Source organism: Benincasa hispida, chromosome 2, assembly GCF_027475165.1.
Source record: "Benincasa hispida cultivar pf3 chromosome 2, pf3_genome.v1.1, whole genome shotgun sequence".
NCBI lineage: Eukaryota > Viridiplantae > Streptophyta > Magnoliopsida > Cucurbitales > Cucurbitaceae > Benincasa > Benincasa hispida.
The window spans coordinates 50293319-50321246 of record NC_143479.1 but is presented as its reverse complement, the minus strand read 5'-3'; the positions used below and the strand labels follow the sequence as shown (position 1 = coordinate 50321246).

The 27928-nt window shown below is 38.9% G+C and overlaps 1 protein-coding gene across 1 annotated transcript; it reads right to left on the bottom strand.

Annotated features, from left to right (window-relative positions):
- Window positions 1-55: 55 nt before the first annotated feature.
- LOC120070980 (selenoprotein O) lies at window positions 56-27470 on the bottom strand. Its single transcript, XM_039022950.2, has 8 exons — window positions 26994-27470; window positions 26183-26292; window positions 11515-11571; window positions 11135-11434; window positions 10480-10727; window positions 8257-8563; window positions 7893-8166; window positions 56-465 (listed from the first exon to the last, which is right to left on the bottom strand). The coding sequence occupies exons 1-8, from the start codon at window positions 27390-27392 to the stop codon at window positions 211-213; spliced, it is 1950 nt and encodes a 649-aa protein (XP_038878878.2). The 5' UTR covers window positions 27393-27470; the 3' UTR covers window positions 56-210.
- Between the last annotated feature and the right edge of the window lie 458 nt (window positions 27471-27928).

Below are 27928 nucleotides of genomic sequence, written 5' to 3'. Positions count from 1 at the left end.
AATAATGAAAGTGCAAAAAAAGCATATACATTAACGTAGAAGTGGAAATGATAACTGTCTAAATTTCAGGTCATGCCATAAAGAAAAGTAATAACTGAACATTATTGTTCGAGATCATAACACTGACTTGACAATATTATATACATAGCAAACATTCTATCAGTAAATAATTTCGCTTTTTTTTTTGTGTAAGTAGAGCAAGATATCAACTCATGAAGAACAAGAAAGCATACAAACACCCGGTCGATAAGCCCACGCAGGGGGCAACCGTGCATATTTCTCCATTCCGGGCTGCTCATCAAATGGTCGTTCCATTATCTTCAGCAGCCGACGAACCTCTCCAAAATCACCCTGTTCAGCTGCATCTATGGCAGTCTGGCATAGGTAGTTCCTCAGAACATATTTAGGATTTACTGCATCCATGGAGGCCTTCCGCTCCTCATCTGAAATGCCACTTCCAGCCAGCTGCAAAAGCAATGGAAGAATGGATTAAATAAAGGAAAAAGTAATTTATCTTCATATTCAAAACATTCAACATTTCTCAAATGAAGAATTTATTTTATGAAAATTCTACTAACAGAAAAAGCATCTAGCAGCACTATAGAGTTTTCGGAAATTTGAACTAAGCCCAATATTGGGCATGATTTCTGGACAATGCAACCAGGACCATTAGATGGGCCATTAAGCTGTTTGGTTGGAGCCTGGAGGTTTTATGATTGGATGCCAGATACTGCCTCAAACTAGGATAAAAAGGTTAAGTCTTTAGCAAATGGCAACCATATCAGTTTGACAGTTTTCATTTTCCCCATCCAAATTGAGAACTGGTAAAGAATGTATATACCTTAAAAGGTAGCTTTCCTCGATGGTGACTCCAGATTATTATAGTCTTATAGATATAATAATAACTCAATAGATTCAAAACAGAAGGGAAAAAATGAAATTATAAACTGGTAGAAGATCTATTTTACTATTGATATTCAAAAGAAAATGAGCATTACAAATAGATTTTTTTTTTTTTTTTTATAAGAAACAATTTCATTGATGAATGAAATTACAAAAGGAGGGAACCCTGGAGGACCAATGGAGTTACAAAAGATATCTCAAATTGGTCAATAATGAATCAAAACTATAGGAAAAGAAATGCTTAGACAATTTGCACCAGGAGATAGAAATGTGAATCACATGACCAAAGAAAACGTCTAAGTGCTGGGCATTGCTGTTGAAGTGACAGTTGTTTCGTTCAAGCCAAATCGACCATAAAAGGGCTCTAACAAGCTGCTTCCAGAGGAGGCCCTTTCTACCCTTGAAGAGGGATTCCAAAATAAGGGAAAGAAAATGTGTAACGTCCCCAGGAAAGACCATGGACCAATTGAAGGCATTGAGAATGTGGTTCAAAAAGAAACTGGAGTAGGAGCAGAACATGAAGAGATGATTTTGGGTTTCAGAATCATTCTTACAAAGAGGACACCAATTGGGTGACATAGCCATAGTGGGAAGACGACGCTGCAATTTGTCATAAGTGAGGACAGCCTTATGAGCAAGTTCCCACAGGAAGAACTTGATCTTTTTGGGATAATGGTCAGAGTCTCAGACCAAATAGCGCAAGTAGGTCCCTCATAGGAGAGAACCCTATCAAAACTGTTGTCAATCCAAGACTTTGTAGAGAAGGTCCCAGCTGGCTCAAGCTTCCAAGACCATTTGTCTTCGGTTTGTAAGGGCTGGTGAGAGGCAAGCAAATGAGAGAGGACAGCCCATTCCTCAGTTTCTAACTCATTGAGGTGTCTACGGGGATGGAGGTTCCACCCCATCTCTAACGAGTTCCAATGCTATGAGACCGTGGCTTTCTTGGCAAGGGACAACTCAAATAAGTTGGGAAAAGCACTCCTCGAAGGACCAATGCTGACCCCCGAATCAGACCAAAATGAAATAGAATGTCCGTTTCCCAAAGTAACATGTTGATCCACACAAGATTGAAGGTAGGACAAGTCCTTCCAGGGCCCTTTTGCGGTGGACAATGAACTGGTACCAGCACTGTTGCCACAACTAGAGGTGCCAAATTTTCCGGCAATCGCCATTCTCCAAAGAGCAGATTTTTCCACCCTAAAACGCCAAATCCATTTAGCAAGAAGGCCCTCATTTCGTAGTTTGCGATTGGTGATACCCAAACGACCAAAAGCTTGGGGAGGGGTTAACTTTGTCCCAGCGGACTAGGTGCAAATTTGAGCCATCCTCTTTCCCTTTCCAAGGAAAGTCTTTAAAGAGCTTTTCAATAGATTGTACCACCTTGCTAGGAAGTTTGAAAAGGGAGAGATAGTATGTAGACAGACTACTCAATGATATGCTTGAATGAGAGTTAACCTCCTTCCTTTAGAAATATATGAAGCTCCCCAAGCCTTGATTCTTCGCTCAATCTTCTCAACCACTGGGCCTAAAAAGATAAAGTTCTTGGCTTGCCATGGAGAGGAAGCCCAAGGTAGGACTTAGGCCACGAACCAACCTTGCAACCATATAAATCCGTAATGTACTGTAGCTCTGATAAAGGAAGGTTAATACCCATAATTTCGGATTTTTGGTGGTTTATAGATAAACCCGACCAAGACTCAAAAGCATCAATCACCTCAAATAAGTTCTTGATAAGAGCTTGGTCATAGGTGGAGAAAAGTAAGGTATCGTATGCAAATTGTAGGTGGGTAATACTAATTCTATCCCTGCCCACCCCAAAGCCTTGAATCCTCCCATCCAATTACAAATTGAATTATTCAAGTCCTGGTTGGGAACCATTTCGTTCTTTGTTTTTGGTTTTTGAAAATTAAATTTATTTTCCTCTCAATTTTTTACAATGATCTGCATCTCATTTTAAGTACAAGAGTTGAAGAGTTGAGTTCTTAGACAAATTCAAAAAACAAAAACAGGTTTTAAAAAACAACTCATTAGTTTTCAAAATTTGGCTTGTTTTTTTAAAACATTGGTAAAAAGTAAATAACAAAACAATAAATTTAGAGGTGAAAGGAGTCTTTATATGCTTAACTTCCAAAAACTAAGAATAAAAAATCAAATGGTTACCAATCGCCAATCGGGGCCTTAACTATTGATTTGAGTTAAGTTGAAGCTAATGGCTGCACAACGTTATTCCATTGGAAGCTATGGACTTCCAATTCTCTCCTGCTAAGGTCAATCAATTTCTAGGAAGGAATAACAAAGTTTGCAAGCTACAGTCAAGAAAGCCAACACCACCCGAGCAGAAGTAGAAATATATATAGTAGGCAATGGTCAAAGAAAATTAAATCCCAGATATTTATTTTAAGAAAAGAAAGAAACAAGGTTCAACGATGAATGGAAATAAAAGCCCTCTGAAACGTGGAAACACCACGCGCCGTTGCTCCATCTTGCCGTCCGTCCACGCGTGGGCGCGTGTAGGCGCATGCGCCGTCGTTTTTCATCCGTCTTCTGTGGGTTTCGTCAGTGTTGTTGGCTCTTGTTGGTGGTGTGTTTGTTTGGGATATATAGATATACTCACTGCTTGTATAGACATCTCTTCAGTAAATTAAGGTTTGTTTCTTTGCTGTCCAGTATCTATTTTTTGAGGTAATGGCTGATAAGAAACCAGTAATGTCTGAGATTGTTCCTATGGTGTCAAAAGTAACTGAACACAAGTTGAATGGATCCAACTACTATTCATGGAGATCAAATCCAGGAGGTGTTGTTTGTTATTATTGTCATAAACCTGGCCATACGAAACATGAATGCAAAAGATTGCTGAATAAGGGTCAGAGGATGCCATCACCCTCTACACATGTCGCCTCTACTCCTGATAATCTTGACAAGTCAATTACGATTTCTGCAGAGGAGTTTGCTAAATTTCAGCAGTATCAAGAGTCATTAAGGACATCATCTTCTACTCCCATTACGACCATCGCAGAGACGGGTAACATTTCTAAATGCCTTCTTTCCTCCACATCAAAATGGGTCATTGACTCTGGCGCTCCAGACCATATGACAGGTAACCCCAGTTTATTCTCTACCCTTTATACATCTACCTCTTCACCTAATATCACTATAGCTATGGAACCTCCACTCCCCTTTTAGGATCAAGAACCGTCCATCTCACTGAATCAATTTCTTTGTCATCAATTTTAAATTTACCAAATTTCTCGTTTAATTTGATTTCGGTCAGTAAACTCACTCATGATCTTCATTGTTGTGTCTCCTTTTTTCCTGGTTATTGCTTATTTCAGGATCTTACGACGAAACAGACTATTGGTAAAGGGCGGGAATTTGGAGGTCTTTACATCTTTGAACCACAAACACCTACGGCCATCACATGCTCTAGCATGTCGTCTCCCTTTGAAGAGCATTGTCGTTTGGGTCATCCGTCTATCTCTGTGTTGAAGAGTCTTCGTCCACAACTTCAACATTTGTCTTCTTTCGATTGTGAGTCATGTCAGTTTGCTAAATTTCATCGTTTGAGTTTGTATCCTTGAGTCAATAAACGAGCTAGTGCTCCTTTTGAATTAATCCATTATGATGTTTGGGGTCCATGTCCTGTTGAGTCCAAAGGAGGGTTTAGGTATTTTGTTACATTTGTCGATGACTATTCTCGGGTTACGTGATTATATTTGATGAAAAGTCGTTCTGAGTTACTTTCTCATTTTCGTAACTTCCATGCTGAAATTCAAACTCAGTTTAATGGTATTCTTAAAATCCTACGGAGTGATAATGCTAAGGAATATTTCTCTCATACACTCAAGTTATTTAGATGCCCATGGCATTCTTCATCAATCTTCTTGTGTTGATACTCCATCTCAAAATGGGGTTGCAGAATGAAAGAACCATCATCTCCTTGAGACAGCGAAAACTTTGATGTTTCAGATGCATGTTCCAAAATCCTTTTAGGCTGATGCTATTTCCACAGCTTGTTTCGTAATAAATCGTATGCCTTCTTCCATTCTTAAGGGTGAGATACCTTTTCGTACTTTATGCCCCAAGCAACATTTGTTTCCCATTCCACCCAAAATATTTGGTTGTACCTGCTTTGTTCGGGATGTTCGGCCTCAGCATACCAAGCTGGATCCAAAGTCCTTAAAATGTATTTTCCTTGGTTATTCCTGTGTCCAAAAGGGGTATCGGTGTTATTGTCCTAGTCTAAATAAATATTTAGTCTCTCCTGATATCACGTTTTTTGAACATACCCCATTTTTTTCATCACCGTCTTTCTCTTCGAATAAGAGTCGGAGGGAGCAAAAGGAATTAGAGGATCATTTCCTTGTCTACACAGTTATTTCTCCTTCCGATCCTCTTCCTGATTCATCTCTACCAGTGGCTACCTCTACTCCTCCTCCCATCATTAAAGTCTATACTCGACGACAACCTCCTCCAGTTCCATGCCCGATACCAGAGTCTTCTTCGTCATTGGATCCAGAAACGGGTGATGATCTTCCTATTGCTCTTCGTAAAGGTAAACGTACTTGTGCTCATCCTATTTCCTCTTTTGTTTCATATAACCATTTGTCGCCTTCCACATGTTCATTCATTGCATCCATAGAGTCTGTATCCATCCCGAAAACTGTTCATGAGGCTTTATCTCATCCTGGTTGGTGTGTCACAATGGTGGAGGAGATGACTGCTTTAGATGATAATTGTACTTGGGATTTAGTTTCTCTCCCTGCAGGAAAGAAGGCTATCGGTTGCAAATGGGTGTTTGCAGTTAAAGTCAATCCTGATGGTTTTGTTGCTCGGTTAAAAGTACGCCTCGTAGCGAAAGGCTACGCACAAACTTATGGCATTGACTATGCTGATACTTTTTCTCCTGTAGCAAAAATGGCATCTGTGAGGTGGTTTATTTCATTAGCTTCAATCAATCATTGGCCTTTACATCAGTTTGATATTAAAAATGCATTTCTTCATGGTGATCTTCAAGAAGAGGTGTATATGGAGCAACCACCAGGGTTTGTTGCTCAGGGGGAGAATGGAACGGTGTGTCGCCTTCGTAAATCCTTGTATGGATTAAAGCAGAGCCCACGAGCTTGGTTTGGTAAATTTAGTCAGATGATTGAAAGCTTTGGAATGCGGAAGAGCAGGTCAGATCATTCAATCTTTTTTAAGAGATTTGAGGGTAGTGTCATCTTGTTAGTCGTATATGTAGATGATATTGTGATTACTGGTGATGATGTTTTAGGTATCCAGTCTCTAAAGACCTTTCTTCATAGTCAATTCCATACAAAAGATTTGGGCATGTTGAAATACTTCTTAGGAATTGAGGTAATAAGAAGCAAGAAAGGAATTCTATTATCACAGAGAAAATATGTACTTGACTTGTTGACTGAAACAGGAAAGCTAGGGGCTAAGCCATGTAGTACCCCAATGATGCCCAACCTACAGCTCACAAAAGATGGAGAATTGCTAAAAGATCCTGAAAGATATAGGAGGTTAGTGGGAAAACTTAATTACCTTACAGTGACTCGACCCGACATAGCCTATTCAGTAAGTATTGTGAGTCATTACATGTCATGCCCTACAGTTGATCATTGGGCTGCATTGGAACAGATTCTTTGTTATTTGAAAGCTGCTCCCGGGCGTGGTTTATTATATAAGGATTATGGTCATACTAATATTGAATGTTTCTCAGACGTCGATTGGGCAGGATCTAAAGAAGACAAAAGATCAACCTCAGGGTATTGTGTTTTTATTGGTGGTAATTTGATTTCTTGGAAAAGTAAGAAGCAAAATGTGGTGTCATGTTCAAGTGCAGAATCAGAATATAGAGCAATGGCACAATCTGTGTGTGAATTGATTTGGATATATAAACTTCTTGTTGAGTTGGGACTTGAAATCACCACACCGACAAAATTGTGGTGTGATAATCATGCAGCACTTCATATTGCTTCTAATCCAGTTTTTCATGAAAGTACTAAATATATTGAAGTTGATTACCATTTTGTACGTGAGAAAATTCAACAAGGATTGGTATCTACAGGATATGTGAAGACTGGAGAACAATTAGGAGATATCTTCACAAAAGCATTGGATGGAAGACGTATAGATTATCTATGTAACAAGTTGGGCATGATTAACATATATGCTCCAACTTGAGGGGGAGTGTTATAATTCTATAATTAGGGTTTTCCATTCTTGTAAATATTTTGTGATATTTTCCTTTTTTATGCTTTGTACTCTTGTATATATTTATACCTTTAGTGAATGAATAAAACATTCTGATTCTTTCTCAAACCTAAGAGTTTTACACCTTCCAAATGTTGTTGGAAGGTCTCAGTGCCTTTTATTTGATGGTGCGCTGGGGATTGGAGATCTGAGAAGAAGAGATACAGCCTTACTCTCGAAATGGCTGTGGAGATATACTCAGAAGTCAGAAGGATTCTTCCCTCTGGAAATCGGTTATTGGAAGCAAATTTAGGCAATCAAATGGTATTTGGTTTCCTATTGAGATCAAGGAAAGCTCCAAGTTCAGCCCCTGGAGTTACATTAGCAAAATTCACAATTTCTTTCAAAGAATTACCAGTTATAAGTTGGGAACAGGGGGATAAGATTTGTTTTTCAGAAGATAGTTGGGCCACAAACAGACCGTCTAGTCAGGAGTTTCCCTTAATTTACACTATTGTTAATGCTAAAAGCCTTTCGGTGAGAAATTGTTACTTTTTCAAAGGGGATGCGTGGAATCTGAATAGAATAGGGGTTCTTGATAGAGAGATGAAGAGGGGGATTGCCTTATTTCTACCTCAGAGGACAAAAGACCTTCTGAAGAGGATGACGATGATCAAATTTGTTGTGTTCTCTTTTGATCAATATATGTTGTCTTGTTTCTCATAAAAAAAAATAATTAAAAAATTGTAATAATCTGACTCCAAAGAACCATCAGGTATTTCATATCACTATACCTCCTCAATGTAGGTCTTTACCCAGCTAACCCAAGCTTCCTTACGCTCCTTGCCAATATCTAACAGAACTGCCTTCAGAGGGACCAGCAGTTCCTCCTCTGGAGTGCTGGGATCAGCTTTGATATTGGAAAGTGACCTAAAAAAATTTGTATAATCAACCTTATCAACAGCCATGTTGTTGAGAAGCTTGCTGATTAACTGTTTGTTGTACTTTGGCAGACCAATTTTCTTGGTCATTATGGCTTGATAGTCATCCATAAATTTGTCTCCGTATCTGTAAGAAGAGAGGGGAAATGTCATAATATGAGTGCAACGGAAGACTAACAATTCTAGAAAAGACAAAACTCCGATAAAGTAAAACCACCTTTCCATGGCATAGTTTGCTTCTTTATCATTAATTAATTCAGCAGCTGAAAGAGTTGAGGCAAACTGGGCTATATTCCATAAACCTATATCTGGCTGATTTGCAAAACAGTATCTTCTGCCCGGAAGATCAGTTGTATTAGGCGTAAAACTAGGATCAAAAGCATCCAAAAATCCAAAGGGACCATAATCAATGGTTAGACCCAAGATGCTCATATTGTCAGTGTTGAGTACCCCATGTGTGAATCCAACTCCCTGCCAACTTGCTATTAAGGAAGCAGTTCGCTCAGCAACCTCTACAGTCCACGCTGATACCATCATCCATGTAAAGGCAATGAAAACAGAAGCAAATGTGTAACCTTTTTGGTTAAGAAACAGAAAGTTGAATACAACTAAAAGGAGATCTGCATCAACCATGCAATAAGAATTTTGTATGCAGTTGTACATTCTTTCACTTCTCTTAACAAAAGCTTGGTTTCTTACCAAAAAAATATAAATTAATAGAAATAAAAATAGATCCCATGCGATGGGCTACAAAAGTTAACATACAAGCCAAGAAGTAAGCTGTGAACCAGGATTCATCACATAGGTCATGCTATCCTTGGTTTCCTAACAAATTCCTAGTTGCTGCCAAATGCCGCAAAGGAATAAAAGTTAAATATGAATCTAGACCAATATCTTGAGAGAGAGAAGAACGATTGAAAGCATTGCTTAATGATAGGCACAAAACAGTATCCCAATAAGATTAGTAAGTCTAACCAAGGAAGGAAACAGAGGCATTTTTTGTCAAACTCAAAAACTGTTCATTTAACTTATGAAAGACCCATTCTCATTTTCCCATTCTAAATCCTTACGGGAGTTTGCACCATTGAACAAACTTGCAACTTTTCAATCATCAATAAAAATTTAAAAGTTTGTTTCTGATTTTTTTTTAAGAAAAAGTAAAAAAATTAAAGAACAAAAAAGAACAAAAAAGGCATATGAAAGATACAGTGGGTAAAACAAGCCTAAAGGCGCAAAGCACAAGCCCATGATGCATCAATTACGCTATCTTGCTTGTATCAAGTAGAGTAGTTAAAGTATTTGAAAGAGGCAAACAACACGTGTTTTGCTAAACTTGAGGCAGCTTCTTTAATGCAGTTCAAGAGCAAGATACATGCGGAACATCATAAATTCAGGAAGCACGAGGCAAGTTATTCATCTTCATAAATTTCAAATAAAAATACCATCCTAAGATTTGCACCCATGCCTCTGAAAAATTGAAGCCTTGATTACATTTTGAGTAACATTTTGATCTTAAGACGACAAAAGCAATCTTTATAAAGGAAAAAGAATAGCTCGCTCTGTGCTCACTGCACGTCTCTGTGATGACAAAAGCAATCTTTGATAAACAGTAACAACAGAGAAACAAAACAGTGGCAATAAGAATGTTCAAATTCAGACAATGAAGGATCATAAACTATATAGCCTTAGCACTGCCTCACATCATCTAAATAATAACCTAGCTTTGCTAAGGATGGAATGACCTGGCACCCTAGGAAGCATGGACATTTGACGAACCTGGATACATCCAGACATGCTCCGACCATGTGTCTGACATGCTAAGAAACATGTTTTAATTAAATATTCTTTTATAATTTCAGACGACCTGGACATGGCTCTGGAAAAGAAAAATAATCTAATAATTAGGTTTTCAAATATCATTAATTGACTAAATTTTGTATGTTTTCAGTGAAGTACTTTTTATGTTAAATTTAATTTTTTTTTTTAAAAAAAAAAAAGTATTAATATACCAATATACACATATACATCATTTACAATAGAATATATGTGTATAAATATTTTACACATGTATTCTATTGGAGAAAAATGTGTCTCCCACATGTTTGTGTCCTATCTTTACAAAAATTGACATTTCATTGTATCCGTGTCATGTCGTGTTCATATCTTATGGCTATGCCCATGGTTCTTAGCTAACAACCACATTGGAAAAAAAGTATTCCCCCATCATCCCCTTACAGCCTACCGCAACTCAAGAAAAAGAAAATTGGAGAATTAGTTTACTTTTTTCTTCCACGCACCAATTAATTAAATTTTACGTGAAATAGCAATGCACGCCAGCCTACACACAGTTAAGTTCAAGTAGCCTTTTCACTACCTGTACTTCTTGTCACAAACTATTTTTTACTACGTCATATACATTTTTTTTAACAGAAATGATTACCTGCATACTTGTTTGAAGTGAGATCAACGACTGAACTATCTGTATTGCCTGTGCTAAAAGATAAACTCTGACTGCTGCTCATATTCTCTAGGTGTGGAAAATGGTGACGGATCACGTAGTCTGCTAAAGCCCCAACAATTTTATAATCATCTTTCCCTCTGGAGGCATGAATTTGGTATGATCCAAAACGCAAAAAGGATTGAGCCACTCTGCATACAATTGCACCAGGCTCTTCTTTTGGATTCCCACTATAAATTGAAACAATCGGAACTTATTATTGCATTGTCATAACCAACATGAATTTATGTCTCTTCATATTTTATAGTTAATTTACATGTTCAAAACTACCATAAAAGTACCTACATATAAGTATTCAAGAAAGAAAGATTTCAATTTTTATATATATACACATACATATGTATGTATTAAAAAAATCCCTGACCTAAAATTAGTTAAAACAAGATATTTAGCTAAAGAAATTTATTTGTGTTAAAAAGGGTTTTGCAGATAAAGAAAATTAACCATGTTATGAGATCAAGAATTCTTGAATTTATGAGAAAACCCTATTCAAATGCACAGGAAGATATAGGATCATTGTGTATAACAATAAATTTTCTATAACTTCCATCTTGAACATATTTTTTTGTTTACATACTCATAAAACATATCTCGGGTAACAAATGTTCCTGTGGTCAGAAGACAAAGTGCACGAGTTGTTGGTATTCCAAGACTGTGCATTGCTTCACTACAAAGGAACTCCCTGATGCTACTTCGTAGCACGGCCAAGCCATCAGCAAACCGACTGTATGGAGTCTTCCCAGCACCTTTTAGCTGCAACTCCCACCTTTCAGATCGTGAATTAATTATTTCCCCAAGTGTTATTGCTCGGCCATCACCCAACTGTCCAGCCCACATGCCAAACTGGTGGCCTCCATAACACTGAGCATAAGGCGACCTGTAATACACAATATCAGCAGCTAGGGTATGATGAAAATGACAATGCTCGTGCTGTCAACCAAAGTATTTCACACTTACGCTCCAACTAATGGAGTTGCGCCAGAGAACAAGAGGGGGAAATCTGGCCTTTCAAATCTGCAATAACAAAAGCAAAACCCTTCAGCTCTCTCTTTTCTTTTCTTTTTTTTTTTCATTTTTTTTTTTTATAGAAACAACTGCTTTTATTGAGAGAAAAATGAAAGAATACAGGAACATACAAAAAACCAAGCCCACAGAAATCCCTAGGTAAAAGATTTCCAACTAAGAGAAATATTGTCTAGGGAATAATTACAAAAGGACTTCAAAACCGAAGCCCAAAGAGAAATATGAAACCGCACCAAAGACCAAACCTCACTATGGCCTCCCTCCACACCACGAAACACTCTATTGTTTCTCTATCTCCCAAAGATCCCAGTCAAAACCCTTCAGCTCTTGCAAAAAGAAAATAACTCTAAGGGAGTGGACATACATAGACATCTAATTGACTACAGTAGAATAAGATTGAAATACAAAGAGAAAATTATCATTAGAACACTCGTATGTTGACCAATCATACGAGTCTAAATTATCTTCTTTTAAAAAAAATGAAAATTTGACACACTTTTCCATTGATAAGTGGAAAGTTACAAGATCAAGTCGTCCTGTAGGTGTGTCCACAAGAGAGCTTACAAAAATCCAATTGCTAGACATGCAGCCACTAAAATCGTATCTATAGGGCTCTCAAGGAGACATTAAAGTGTTGGAACTTGTCTGTATTTGGGAACTTGAAGCGTAAGAAAGAGGCAGTGTAGTCGATGAAGGGGTTAGATGATCCGGAGATGGAAGGGAGCCTGTTCTCATATATGAGGTTAGAGAGGGAGAAGGATGGTCTCAGAGTGGAGCTTGAGTCCTTGATTTGAACTGATGGTATTAGCTGACATCAAAAGGCTAAGGTGAAGTGGACCGAGGAAGGGTATGCCAATACCTCTTTCTTTCAAGCATGTGCACGAAGGAGTAGTAAAAATCTTATGGATTTTTTGGATGAGTAAAATGGTGAAGGACAGCGAGATTCAAAAGGTCCTTTCCTTCTTCTCTTTGAAACTCGAGGCCTTGTTTGGAGAAGTTGGATTGGAGCCCTGTCTCTATTAGCACGAAGGCGGTCCCGGAGGCCCCGTTCTCCTTAGAAGAGATCCATAAGGTCGTTTTAGATTTTGATAGGAATAAATCGCCAAGGTGGGATGGTTTCCCTATGGCATTTTATCAAGATAATCAAGAGGATGTAAAGTGGAAGACTTATGGAAAGTCTTTAGTGAGTTTTGCAAGAGAGGGATTATAGCCGTTGCTCTTTTTTTATAAGAAACAAGGAGGATTATAGTTGTTGCTACAAGTGAGTCTTATGTTTGTCTGATTCCAAAAGAAAGAAAAAGCTATCGGTCGAAGACCTTAGGCCTAAGTGCTCCTTAGTACTATTTTGAATGCCCAAGGGTATCATGATTAAGCCATTGAGGATTATAACGTGAGAAAAAAAGAAAAGGGTGATTCTAGAGGTGGATTTTGAGAAAGTTTGTGATCACGTGGGTTGAGGCTTGCTAGATGAAGGTTTGCGCAAAAAAGGTTTTGGGTTTAAGTGTAGAGCTTGGAGTCAGAATTAACTTCAATTAACTAACGTCTCCACAATGGCTCAAGGGGGAAGATCTTTGTGACAAGAGGTCTTAAGCAAGGTGACCCTATTCTCCCTTTCTATTCAATCAGGTGCTGGACTTTCTCAAGAAGTCAGTGTATGATGGTGTAGAGGGGGGTGTGATGAAGGGTTTTCTGGTGGGTTCTAAAGGAGTTCAATTGTCTCCCTTCAATTCATTGATGACGTTCCTTTTTTCTTCTGAAAAGGAGAACTCCTTTAGGAACCTTGTCTTTTTGTGAAGCTATATTAAGTTTAAAAACTAATCGCCAGAAAAACACCATTTTTGGAGTGAATTGTGCCTGCTAAGTTAAGTTATTGGGCATCTTTGAGATGTGAAGTTCACCCGCTTCCCGATGCTTGTCTTGGCCTTCCTTTGGGTGATAACCCAGATTTGTGTGTTTTTGAAACCGGGTGTGGAAAAAATTCAGAAAAGGCTATTGTCATGAAAAAGGGCTTTCTTCCCTAAGAGGGGAAGATTGACTTTGATTTAGTCGTTGTTGAGTAGAATTCTGTTATACTTCCTTTCCCTTTTTAGGGTGCGCATCTCAGTTAGTAAGAACATTGAAAGGTTAATGAGGTTTTCTTGCGGAAAAGGGTTGATGAGGGGGAGGGGCCCACTTAGTTAATTGGGAGAGAGAGTGGAGGCTTAGACATCAGGAATCTACAGTTATGTAATGAGGCTTCTTGGTGAATGGTTATGGCGTTTCTACTTGGTACCTCATTCTTTGTAGCAGAAGATTATTGTAAGTATGGACCTCACCTTTTGAATGGGTCTCGGGTGGTAGGTTCAAAGATTCTTGTAAAAGCCCCTAATCTGCTATTGGCTCAGGTGTTCTTATGTTCTCTTAGTTTGTTAAATGCTCTATCAAGGACCCGTCGAATACTTATTTTTGGGAGGATTTATGGGTGAAGAGAAACCCATGTGTGCTTTGTACTTTTATCTTTATCATCTATAGAGGCTACATTCAGTAGCTTATGTTTTTCCTTCCTCCAATAGCTCTGCCTTTCTCTCTCTAAGTTTTCATCGTCCCGTTATTAACTGTGGGTGAGGTGGTTAGTCACCTCTCCATTATTTCTTTTCAGTTTATTCATCCTGGAGAAGGGGTTTTAGATCTTGGGTTCCAAAGCCCTCCAAAAGCTTTTCCAATAGCTCTTTCTTGCGGTTTCTTTGCACCCTATCTCCTCCTCAGGGAGCCTTGCATTCTCCTCTCTTTGGAAGGTTAAAATGCCTAAGAAAGTGAAACTCTTGCCTGGCAAGTTTTGCATGGGAGAGCGAATACACAAGAACAAGTCCAAAGGCTTTCCTCCATGGTGTTATGGCCTCAATGGTGTGTTCAGTGTTCTTTGTAGGAGACAATAAGAGAATTTGGACCAGTCACTTTGGAATAGCGATTTTATTAGCTCTCTGTGGATTCGGTTTTTTAAGACTTTGGGGGCTGCATCGACTCGTAATAGCCAGTGTTGTTCAATGTTCGAGGAGGTTCTCTTGAACCCTCTTTTTCGTGACAAAGGAAGAGCTTTTTGACCGTTTTATTTTTTGTTATGTTAGAGGGATATTTGGCTTGAGAGGAACTCTATAATTTTTTGTGGTGTGGAAATGTCGGGAGAAGATTTGTGGGATTTGAATTTCATTAGGTTCAATTCCTATTCATGGGCATTTGTTAATAGAACTTTTTGTAATTATTAGCTTGGTCTTATTCTTTTGGAACCCTTTTGTGATTGGGCATGAGGTATTTGCCTTTTTTTTTTTTGGGCTTGTTTTTGTCCTTACATATCTTTCATCATTCACAATGAAAAACTTGGTTTCTTATCCCCAAAAAAAAAAAAATTATCCATAGAACACCCTCGCCCCTCCCCCCCCACCAAAAAAAAAAAAATGCATTGAATTTATGAAACCTCTCTCTCCTACATTTCTTTTTTTTTTTTTTTTTTGAATAAAGAAACGTTTCATTGAAAAATGAAAACAAGGATAAGACCCCTGAGAAAATTTACATCAAGAATTGCCAATTGCTCACTAAAAAGGATAAGCTGAAATGACTAAAAGGGTGCTTATTTTGCACCAAGAAAAGCAGTAAATAAAACCGTATCCATAATACGATGGAAGGAGAAAGATAAGTCATTAAAAAGACGATTATTCCTTTCTCCCCACAACCACTAGAAAAAAGCATGCATAATAGCCAATCAAACCGTCTTCTTGGTACCACCGAATGGATGACCCACCAAAATAGAAGCTAGAGCATTAGAGATTGAATTAGGGCAAATAAAGTACCACCCAAAAGAAGAAGGAATAGTATCCCAAAAATTTGCAGCAAACAAACAATGTTAAAACAGATGAACCGAAGATTCAGCCTGTTGATGACACATGTGGCACCAAGATGGAGAGATACACATATAAGGAAGATGACGTTGCAAACGGTCAACAGTATTGATGGCACCCAAGCTAAGCTCCCAAAGAAAAATTTTGATCCACTTAGGGTAGCAGTCTTTCCAAATCATCCAATAAAAGATCCGAGGAGGCCAAAGTCCCAGTATCCATCAAGTCAACCATAAGGGATTTAACAGAAAAGACCTAAGAAGGATCTAGAGGCCAAATCCAGGAATCAGGGGAAGAGCATAACCTGACAAACGACAAAGTGGTCCATTTTGCAATTTCCATCTCAATAAGATTACGGCGAAGATTGAGATCCCAAGCATGAGAGGATGAGTTCCACAACTAAACCAAGAGTCATGCCAAAAAGAAGTAGAAGAATCTTCACCAAGCCCACGACAAATACGAGAAGCCACCGGACCAATATTTTGGCAAATAAACCTCCAAGGTGCCTTAAAAGAGGCACGAGAAATAGGAGTAGGCCATATACAATTGATAGAATAGTATGGCCATAATAAAAGACCTCCATAATGCATCATGCTCAAAAAGAAATCGTCAAGTCCATTTTGCAAGAAGGACAGAATTTCTATGCTTAAAGTTGCCAATACCAAGGCCTCCCAACAATTGAGGGTGCTGAGATATTTCCCAATTCACATTATGCATGCCAACATCATCATGAGGACCCTCCCAAAAGAAGTCTCGAACCAGCTTATCAAGGCAACTAATAACAGAGGAGGGAGCCCTGAACAAAGATAAGTAATATGTAGAGAGATTAGAAAGGATAGCCTGTATGAGAGTGTGTCTGCCACCCTTCGAAATATAAGCATATTTCCAATTATGAAGCTTGTGTTGAATTCTCTCCATCACCGGTTGCCAAAAAGTCACAAAACTCGGATTACCACCCAAAGGGAGGCCAAGGTAAGTAGAAGGCCAGTAACCCCGCTTGCAACCAAAAGAGTTAATCAACCAATCAAATTCAGAATAAGGAACATGAATACCAAGAAGCTCACCTTAGTCAAATTAATTTTCAGACCAGATGCACATTCAAAAATACGGACAACATCAAACAAGTTCTATAAAGCATGTTGCTCGATAGTGGAGAATAACAATGTATCATCAGCAAATAGTAAATGATTCAGAGGAAAAGACGAATGATGTATCATCAGCAAATTGTAAATGATTCAGAGAAAAGACGAATGACTAATAGGGTGGGCAATAGTGAGACCCATCGAGGAGCTATGAGCAAGGAGATGGCTCAGGCAGTTAGCAACAAGAATAAATAAGCAAGGGGAGAGAGGATCATCGTGTCTGATGCCACGGGTACGTATAAGCTTTCCCTAAGGATGGCCATTAATAATAATGGAATAACTGGCACTAATGATGCAACCTCTGATCCAAGTACGCCAAAGAGTATCAAAACCTTTAATCATAAGGATGTAGTCAAGAAATTCCCAATCAACTGTGTCAAAAGCCTTCTCCAGATCGAGTTTTAGAATCACCCTAGGCTTTTGGTGAAAAAAACAATCATTAATAAACTCATTGACCATCAGACTAACTTATATTTTTAACACTTAAAAATATGCTCTCCCCTCTCTCCTCCTTTCCTCCCTTCCCCCCCACCCCCCCACCCTTTCGACCACCTCACCGGACCTCACCATGCCCTCTTTAAACTTCCCCCCTTCTGACCGCCTCCCTCACCCCTCTCCCTCCAACCTTCCTCCGGCTTCCATCATCCCTCCCTCACTCTGTTTCTGCCCTACTTCCAGCCATGGCTTCGCTCTCTTGCCGTATCCTTGACCACGCCTTTCATTTAGAGCAAGAAGGATCGAACTTCCTTTTAAAAGACATAAAAAAAGGACAGTCCATTCTTCTCTCTCTAACCTCAACTACTTGGCTTCTTGAGAGCTTTCGCAGACTATTGTATGGTTCCACCTTTGAGTTTTTCCTTCTAAAGGAAAGAGTTGATCAAAGTTTCATGAGGCTTGCCAAATTTCGTGCAAAGGAGAGTTGGTTTGTTGAATATGTTTGGCCAATCACAGGAGGAAGAAGGAATATCCACATCCCGTTTGGCAACGAAAAAGCAGGCTGGCAAGACTTCAAGGAGATGATCGATAGCTGCATCCAACAATTCAAAAAATCCCCTGCTCTCCAGGTTAGTTCTTCTTCATCTCTTCCCTCTTCTAAGCTTAGTCCAGCCGGTCGTACCAGCCCTACTCCACCTCCCTATGAGAACTCTGCCCTCCCATCCTCCCCTACTCCACATGTGAAGAAACAGAGCATCCCTGCTGTCTGGTTAAAGAAGAATGATAGTCTGAGAATTTTAGTAACCTCTGGATTATCTCAAGACTAATGGCATCAAATGGGTGGAAGGAGATTGCGGTAGAACTAAGCAAGTGTCTAGGCACCAATGTCATCATCGATCCTCTGTTTGCAGACAAAGCCCTCGTCAAACTAAGCCAAGGAAATCTCAACGAAAAAGTGTCAATTAAGGGTAAATGGACTAAGTTCGGCCCTTTTCACCTTCATCTGGAAAAATGGAATTCAAACAGTCATGGAAGGCCCTCAGTAATGCAAGGTTATGGGGGTTGGATCACAATCAAAAACCTTCCCTTATATTATTGGTGTAGGAAAACTTTTGAAGCAATTGGGACTTATTTTGGTGGATTAATTGCTATTGCTTCAAAAACTCTTAATCTCACCAACTGTTTAGAAGCAAAAATTCAAGTCGAGGAATTTATGTGGATTTATGCCAGCCACCATTGAAGTTAAGGATGATATTGGTGGAAGTTTTTACTTACACTTTGGTGATATTACTTGCTGTCATCAACCTTCAAAACTACCCACTAAAGTCTTGCTTAAAGACTTTTCCAATCCAATAGACCTAGTTCGGGTACATAATGCTCTAAAGGATGAAGATGCCTCATCCCAAGTTGATGTAATCGATTTATCCAATTGATCTTTCCTATTGTCAAATAAATCTAAGCCTAAGTTCTCACGAAGCCCAAGAGCAAAAGCAGAAAAGTTGAATGCAATCCAAAAGCCACAAAATTCATTCTTCAATCTGGGAGTAATAAGGGAAGTTGAAAAATCACAGACCTCAATCATCAATATGGGAGAAATAAGGGAAGTCGAAAAGCCATCTTGCTTTTTTAATGAGGCTGCCGAAGTAAATCACTTAAATATGGAAACTGAAAAGTCCCCACAGCCGTAGTCTTCTGAAAAAGTTTTTCTTAACTCAAAGGAAGCCAAGAAGCCCTTGCAGCCGCAGTCATTTGAAAGTCCATCTGGCATATCAAAGGAAACTGAAAAGTCCCCTGCTTTATTTAATGTTTCAGATAAGGCTCCTCGTGTTCCAAAATAGATATTAATTCATCTATTGCCATTAAGATGAAAGAGAAAGAAGTTGAAAAACCACCAATGCGAAAAAGAAAAAAGAAAGCAAAATTTTGTGTCCCCTGCAATGTAGTACTTCACTCAGTCTCCTCCTCAATCGAACATGTCATAGCCAAGCCCGAAACCAAAGCTCCTCATCAGTTTTCCTCTTCCCCTGCTCTCTATCTCAATTCCTCTCCCCTGCCCTCCCTTGTTTTTCCAGACCAATCGGCCTCCCTGCCTTCTCTACCCTCAAACAGCCGGTCCCTTCCTTACCCTGCTCTCCCCTGTCCTAACAAGGCATCTTCCTCCTCTGTCTTTGCTTTCCCCAAGCCTCCCCTTCCTCCCCTAAATATTAAACCTGCCCTTAAAACTAGCAAAACAAACCAGAAAAGGCTAACCAGAGAGCCCGCCACCCCTCCTGCCTCTTCAAAACCTTTCCCAAACACTTTATCAGAAGAAAGCACCTGAGGGAACATCCCAAAAGCCTCGGACTCACCCTCAGCTCAGCCTCCTCCCAGCCCCAAGAAGCCAAAATCCCCTCTTTTCCAAAGCAGCCTTTTAATTCCAGGTCAGATTTTCCATCTCTTCCCCCTTACAACCCGATTGGACCATCACCAAAAGAAACCCATTTTTTCACCCCTAAACTTCACTCAATCAGTGAGAGAGATTGCCCTCCTGATTCCCCATTTAGTATCAGTTCAGAGGAAAACAAGTGGCTTAGCAATTCAGAAGATCAAAATGAGTCAAATCTGGAAGAAACCATGCTTGCTGACCTAAATACCCTGTTTCAAACAGGGGAGGATCCTACTACCGAGAATAAAATCCCCAAACCTGCCCTTCCAGCCCTTCCTTCAACCCCTTCTGACCTCCCACCACACCTTCTGAGCTTAGTCACTGAATGCAACTTATTATTGGACTAACCTTTGGTTGGCATTGATAATTGTTCTCGAAAAGATGAAGATTGTATCATGGAACACCAAAGGTCTCAAAGACATTAATAAAAGATTGACCTTTAAACGATTTTTAAAGAAAATTAACCCTTCAATTGTGTTAATTCAAGAATCCAAGAAGGAAAATTTTGATGCAAGTTTCATTAAATCTTTATGGAGTTCTAAAGATGTTGATTGGGAATTCATTGGATCTTTTGGTGCTTCGGGTGGGTTGTTAACAATATGGGACACAAGCCTAATTTCAGTAATAGAAACCCTCAAAGGCAGTTACTCTCTCTCAATTAAATGCAACACTAATTGTAAAAAGACTTGTTGGGTTACTAATGTATATGGGCCTACCGATTACAAAGAAAGAAAACTTGTGTAGGAAGAACTTCTGTCCTTGGTAGCTTATTGTGAAGACGCTTGGTGTATGGATGGCGATTTTAATATCACAAGATGGGCACACAAAAGATTTCCCTTGGGTAGAAGCACTAGAGGCATGAGAAAGTTTAATAAGTTCATTGAGCAAACAAAACTCATAGAAATCCAGTTGAGTAATGGGAAGTTTACATGGTCAAGGGAAGGCATCACTGTTTCAAGATCCTTACTAGACCGCTTCTTCATATCAAAAGGTTAGGATGAGTTATTTGAAAATTCTAGAACCAATAGACAAGTCCGGATTTTTTCAGACCACTACCCAATTTTATTAGAAACCGGATCATTTAGTTGGGGTCCTTCGCCATTCAGGTTTTGCAATAGTTGGCTACTCAACAAAGATTGCATCCAAATTATAGAGAAAGCATGGTTTGACAGCAAAGCACATGGTTGGGCTGGTTTTGTATTAAATCAGAAACTGAAAGATGTGAAAACAGCAGTAAAACAGTGGCATCTCAGCAATAAGGAAGAGTTAAAACAGAAAGAGGAGAGGTTGCTAGCAGAAATAGAAAAATGGGGTACACTTGCTGAGAATTCCCCACTGTCCAGCACTGATTATGCAACTTGGTCTTCTTCAAAATCAGAACTAATGGCCTTATATAGGTTAGAAGAAATTAATCTATTGCTGAAAAGTAAATTAAACTGGCTTAAGCAGGGAGATGAGAACACAAGCTTTTTTCACAGATTCTTAGCAGCAAAAAAGAGGAGAAATTTTATAAATGAGTTAGTTGATGAACAAGGGATCCCAACAAAGTCGAGTGCAGAAATTGAAAACCTAATACTCAACTTTTACAGCAACCTTTACCTAAAATCTCCAGGGCAGAGGCACCTCCCTTTAAATCTAGATTGGCCTTGTGTGAACTCGAATCAGAATCTTCTCCTGCAAAATAATTTTTCAGCCACAGAAATCCTCTCAACTATAAAAACCCTTGGCAAAAGCAAAGCCCCAGGCCCCGATGGCTTCACCACTGAATTTTTGCTAAAGTTTTGGCCTATTCTCAAGACAAGCTTCCAAGATACCTTTAATGACTTCTACAAGAATGGCAAGATCAATGTGTGTATAAGAGAGAATTTCATTTGCTTAATTCAAAAGAAGAAAGTAGCCATCAAGGTAAGTGATTATAGACCCATTAGTTTAACCTCATTAATCTACAAAGTCATTGCTAAGGTGTTAGCCGAGAGACTAAAAGGGGTTATGTCCGACATCATTGCTCCATCCCAATGTGCTTTCATAGAAGGAAGACAAATTTTGGATCCCATACTTATAGCCAATGAAGCAGTGGAAGAGTATAGAGCAAAAAAGAAGGGTTGGATACTTAAACTTGATATGGAGAAAGCTTTTGGCCGAGTTGATTGGGATTTTCTAGAAAAAGTGCTTTGGGCCAAGAACTTCAATCAGAAATGGATAGAATGGATCTTGGGATGTGTCAAAAACCCACTTTACTCGGTCTTCATTAACGGGAGACCAAGGGGAAGAGTGGTCGTTTCAAGAGGGCTTAGACAAGGTGATCCTCTCTCCCCTTTTCTTATCTTCTAGTCAGCGAAGTTTTGAGTGCATTAATCTCCAAACTCAACCAATCCGGCATCATTGAAGGGTTTTTAGTAGGCAAAGAGCAAGTCCAAGTCTCCATACTCCAATTTGCGGATGATACCTTATTGTTTTGCAAACATAACAGTACTATGTTGTCAAAACTTAAGCATACAGTGGAGCTATTTGAATGGTGTTCTGGGCAGAAGGTAAATTGGGATAAATCAGCACTCTACGGCATTAATGTGGATGATAGTGAGCTCTATACTACAGCAGCTTCTTTAAATGTTTCGGCTGACCATCTCCCCTTCCATTATCTAGGGTTGCTTCTAGGGGGTTACCCAAAAAGAGCCTCCTTTTGGCAGCCGGTCCTAGATAAAGTACAAGGTAAACTCGACAAATGGAGAAGATTCAATCTATCTAGGAGTGGAAGAGCCACTCTTTGTACCTCAGTCCTTTCAAACCTCCCAACCCACTATTTGGCTATCTTCCTTATACTCGAAGGGGTAACAACTAAAATGGAAAGGTTAATACGAAGTTTCTTCTGGGAAAGTAATAAGGGCAGCAAGCAGAATCACTTGGTCAAATGGGAATTGGTTCAAAAACCTTTAGTAGATGATGGTCTAGGTCTCGGGGGGCTCAAAGCTATGAACATTGCACTCCTTGCTAAATGGGGGTGGAGATTTTTCAATGAGGGACTCTCTTTGGGCAAGGTTGTTAGAAGCATTCATGGTATGGATACTTTTGATTGGCATACGACAGGGAAAGGAGGTAGAAGCCTAAAAAGTCCATGGGTCATCATCTCAAAGACATGGTTGAAGGTAGAATCCTTGGCCACTTTCAAACTTGGTAATGGCAGTCGTATTGCTTTCTGGTTAGACACTTGGGAAGGACATTCCCCCTTCAGCATCCTTTTTCCTAGCTTATTCAGAATCACCATGCTCCCCAATGGCTCAGTTGCCGATCATTGGGACAATAACATAGCTTCGTGGTCCATTACTTTCCGAAGATCGCTTAAAGATGAAGAAGTGTTGGCCTTCCAAGACTTGTTGAGAAAAATTGTAAGTAGAAGCCCTTCTCTCTCTTTTCATAAAAGAGTGGTTCATCTCAACCAATGGCCAATACACCGTTAAATCCCTCAAAAGCCACCTAACACCATTCTCCCCTTTGGAAAAGCCCATCTTCTCGGCTATTTGGAAAACAAAAAGCCCAAGAAGAGTCAACATCCTCATTTGGATTATGCTTTTCGATCAGCTGAAGTCCTTCAAGAAAAGCAACCAGCATCCTCCCTTTCCCCCACCGTTTGCCCACTCTGCCTACATCATAGTGAGGACTCCCTTCACCTTTTCTTTACATGCCCTTACTCAAATTGGTGCTGGAATAAGCTGCTGTGTTTTTTCAATCTTCCATGGACCTTGTGCAATGATTTCAAAAGTAACGTGTTTCAGCTCCTTGCCGGCCCCATCTCCTACAAATCCATCCGTTTGTTATGGTGTAATGCTGTAAAAACCTTATTGGCAGACCTTTGGTTTGAAAGAAATCAAAGAATTTTCCATAACAAAGCCACTAGTTGCCAAGACCGCCTTGAAGCCGCCCGTCGTCAAGCCTCCTCCTGGTGCCTCCTTTTCAACCCTTTTCGTGCCTATAGTCTTTCAGACTTTAACCTCAATTGGGAGGCCTTTATCTCAACCCCTCCTATCGAACAGCACTAAACTTCTCCAGATTTCTAGAATTCAACAACACTTATTGAACTTTTTTTATATATTTCCATTATTTTCAGGCCACATTTTTGGCTTTATCCTTAGTTTTTCACTTTTGTTGTCTCTTTAGGCTTTGTCCTCTTTTTGTAATCTTGTTCTCTTATCTCCCAGTTATGGGTTAGAATTGGAGATGATGAGGGTGCTAAGGGAGTGTCAACCTAGTTGAGACGTCTGGGTGCATCTCCTGATCCTTTTACAAGCACTTGTATTCTCGCTTTGCTCTTTGTACAACTCTCTTGTACTTAGAGCTTTCGTTCCTCTCTATTTATTAATACAATGAATCGTTTCCTTTTCAAAAATAAACTCATTGACCATCAAAGAAGCATCAAGAATTTGCTTGTTTGCCACAAAAGTGAGTTGGTTGGCAGCAACAGTAAAAGGGAGAATCAACTTGAGGTGATTCGAGAGAACACGGGCCACAATCTTATAAGCACAAGGAATGAAACTAATAGGCTGATAATCAAAAACAGATTTAGAATCCACCTTCTTAGGAATCAAGCACAGGTAAGTCTCATTCAGCTTAACATTAATAACCCCAGAGGAATAAAAATCTTGTATCAAAAGAATCAAGTCAGATTTGATGGTGGACCAGAAAAATTTTTAAAATTCAGCAGTGAAACCATTAGGACCAAAGGATTTGCTTGTGCCAAGAGAGGAGACAGCCATATAAACCTCCTCTTTAGTAAAAGGACGCTCCAAGTCTGTGGCTTGAGAGGACCATTGGAAGTTCAAGGGATAAGTATTCAACCGATATTTTCTCTCCAAAAGTTAATGAGCATTCATACAATCCTCTCTCTTGTAATAATGGGATTTGATGGTGGACCAGACAAATTTTTTAAATTCAGCAGTGAAACCATTAGGACCAAAGGATTTGATTGTGCCAAGAGAGGAGACAGCCATATAAACCTCCTCTTCAGTAAAAGGACGCTCCAAGTCTGTGGCTTGAGAGGACCATTGGAAGTTCAACGGATAAGTATTCAACCGATATTTTCTCTCCAAAAGTTAATGAGCATTCATACAATCCTCTCTCTTGTAATAATGGGATTTGATGGTGGACCAGAAAAATTTTTAAAATTCAGCAGTGAAACCATTAGGACCAGAGGATTTGCTTGTGCCAAGAGAGGAGACAGCCATATAAACCTCCTCTTCAGTAAAAGGATGCTCCAAGTCTGTGGCTTGAGAGGACCATTGGAAGTTCAACGGATAAGTATTCAACCGATATTTTCTCTCCAAAAGTTAGTGAGCATTCATACAATCCTCTCTCTTGTAATAATGGGGTTTCTTTGGAAGATCAACTGTCAAGGTTAGATGCTTGTCTCTCTCCTACATTTCGTAATTTGGAAGGTCCATTGGAAGTTCAATGGATAAGTATTCAACCGATATTCTCTCTCCAAAAGTTATTGAGCTCATACGATCCTCTCTCTTGTAACAATGCGGTTTCTTTGGAAGATCAACCGTCAAGGTTAGATGCTTGTCTCTCTCCTCCACACTTAATTAATTCCCAACCAGTTCTTAATGGTAGATTTAATAAGAAGGCTGTCATAAATGAATCCAACCAGAAATTTGAATCCAAAAAGTCATCATTTCAGACTCTTCCTTTACATTACTCTCGGAAAATGGCCATAATTAAGTCAATGGTTAATCATGATACTAGTCCAAATTTCTTAGAAGAAAATTGTGGTAGTATATGATTCCCTCAGTCAATATGTCATAAAAAAGGACCATCCTTCTTCATCGGTTCATCAATCTTCCATCTCCATCCCAGGGTCAAAGGTTACTTTTCTTAAAGGAACTTTTGAACAGTTATTGAGGAAACTTATAATGAAGAGCACTATGGCGAAGCTTGCATTTCATATTTCAACAAGAGACTAATCATCTTTCAGGAGAAATGAAGCGACCTGTTTTTGTTTCTCATTTCATCGACCAATTTGGTGTCAAAAGGATTTGGTTGGGCTTTTGTGGAAGCTTTTGGATTTCAGGAGGTCTTCTTATTATGAGGGATGAATGGAAGTCTGGCATATTAAAGTTGATGTTCTTTCAAGTCAGGAGAATGAGCAAGTCATGTTGTAAAGGTGGTTCCGTGGAATCTATAGAAATAAAGAAACATGAGGATTTGTAAGGTCCTTCTAAGGAATGGATGAGGATCCTGGTTTCTAATCATACAAAATATAATTGTTCTCAGTCAACTTCTTTAGAATTTGTAAGGTTCTTCCAGTTCATGAGCGATTTGTATTCAGTCAACTTCTTTAGATAAGGAGTTTGAATTCTACCCCTTTTGATAGGTGTTCAAAATTAAGAAGGTTTTATGCATTCTTCCAAATTGCATGAGCGATTTGTATTTTGGGACTTTGTAAAGTTTTTGTGAGAAATGGGTACAATTTTGCATCAACAGAAAGAAGACCTTCAAAAGTTCTGTGTCAATATATATAAATATATCCATACTTCATTCAAAAGTAAACAATAAGGATAAAAAGAAAAAATTCTTTACAGTTACACTATTATCTCAAGTGCCTAGTAGAGGGTATAGTGCATCAGATGATGATATTTAAGATGCTACTCAAATTAAATGTCCATGATTCATAACTTATATTACATAATGCAAATACTTCATCTCAATTATCAAAAAGCAAAAGAAATAAGAAAACTCACTCTTGAGGGTCCAAATCTAGTAAATCGGCAACCAATTCTGACCAAGCAACAAGCTGAGGACTTTCTACTTCAACTGAAGGTAATACATTTGAATAACATGCATGTAATACCTAAGATTCATAGCATAGATAAACTAATCAGTCATAATAGTAGAATAACCCATTAAACGAAATCCAGTCATCCAAGCTGATGTTACATAACCCACGGGAAACAGAAGAGCTACTTGGAGATGAAAATGAAGGGGTAGCACAACCCTTTTTTTCAAAATTAGGAAAATCAGCATGGAAGTTAAACGCAACCAATTAACTACATCGAGAATGGATCCCATGCTTACAATAAAATATTAATTAAAACGTATCATGAAAAATTAATTAATTAGATCTACAGAACCGTTAAGTGTTCTCTTATCAAACAAAAAAAATGCAAGAAAAACAACTCATAACAAACAAAACTAAGCTCTATAAAACTAATCTTGGAGACCAAGTAAAAGGTAGAGCTTTCTCTTATGAATGAAAATAAAAACACGGGAATACAAACAATGAATTTATCTTCTTTTTATCATCTTATACACCCAATAGAGAGTACATCAAATTCTTTCTTCTTATCACCGAGAAGTAACTGAAACTTGCAGTAAGGTAAAACCATTAAACTATAGCATATAAAAGAGCTCCTACTCGAGCTTTCAATTGATTACACACATTACTCCCCATGGTCCACATTTCCTGGAAATACAAGTAACATCCATAATTCCAATTTCCAAACAATTGTTCACATTAACAAAAAATTAGAGCTTAAAACAAAGGAATAGTACCTCTCGTGGAATGATATCGTTACGGGGATCACCAGGCAGCTCTCTGACAAATGAATTGTCCCAGTTCAGATCTTCGAGCTTCTTTTTGGCCTCGTGCTTGACGCTACTACCTCCATCGCCAGGATTTTCACTGTTCAAGCTTTGATTCTTTAAACCCTCCGCCACGGAGTCAACCGAAGCCGAAACCTCCGGTGAAGCAGAGTCCATGGAAACTCTCCGGCGGCCGTGGCGAGAGTGGCCGGCGAGTGGTGAAGGTGGAGAGAGGAAAGAGGCAGGAGGGCGGCGGCGAATGAGGAGCGTTGAACGGCGGCGAACTAAGCCGAGGCGGTGGCCGTGGCAGAGGAGAGAAATGTGGGGAAGCACGGAGAGCTTGGGGAAGAGATGTGAAACCAATGACATTCTGTTTTTTTAACTTCTTTTTTCTTTTTTCCTTTTCTTTTATTTTCTTTTTTCTTTTTAAGTTTTTCTTGACTTTGAACTTTGAAGGCTTCCTTATTATTACAAAAACAATAAAATTATTTTCTTTACAAAGAAACAAATTATATGGAAAATTTTTATCGTGCTAATGATTTAGTCTATAGACACGTATGTAAAAATCTTGCTTATATAACTATTTTTTTATACAATCACAGAATTTCAACATTCAATTTTAAAATGATTATTTTACGTATCAAAGTTGAAGTACACTCATTTTGACTAACTAGAATTTTTTGAACATGCGTGTCGAATGAGAAATTTTGGACCAATCACAAGTTGTCACGTCATTTACTAAATCAATGACAAAATTCCAAATCATTAAATTTGGACTTAATTAGAAGTTGATATATGTCCCGAATAGAAGTTGAAGACAAATTTTGACAACGCCATGTGGTTTTATCATAACCATTGAATCAGATAAGATTAATTTGACCCAAAGGCCAAGGCCAAGCCCACTT

Bases quoted from the DNA above. Each gene is read 5' to 3' on its own strand.
- LOC120070980 (XM_039022950.2), bottom strand. From the start codon at position 27,392: ATGTCATTGGTTTCACATCTCTTCCCCAAGCTCTCCGTGCTTCCCCAC. The intron at 8,167-8,256 runs GTGGTTTTACTT...CTCTTCTTACAG, and splicing joins GCAAACTATGCCATGGAAAG to ATACGGAGACAAATTTATGG. The intron at 466-7,892 runs GTATAGTGATAT...TTGCTTTTGCAG, and splicing joins TAAAGACCTACATTGAGGAG to CTGGCTGGAAGTGGCATTTC.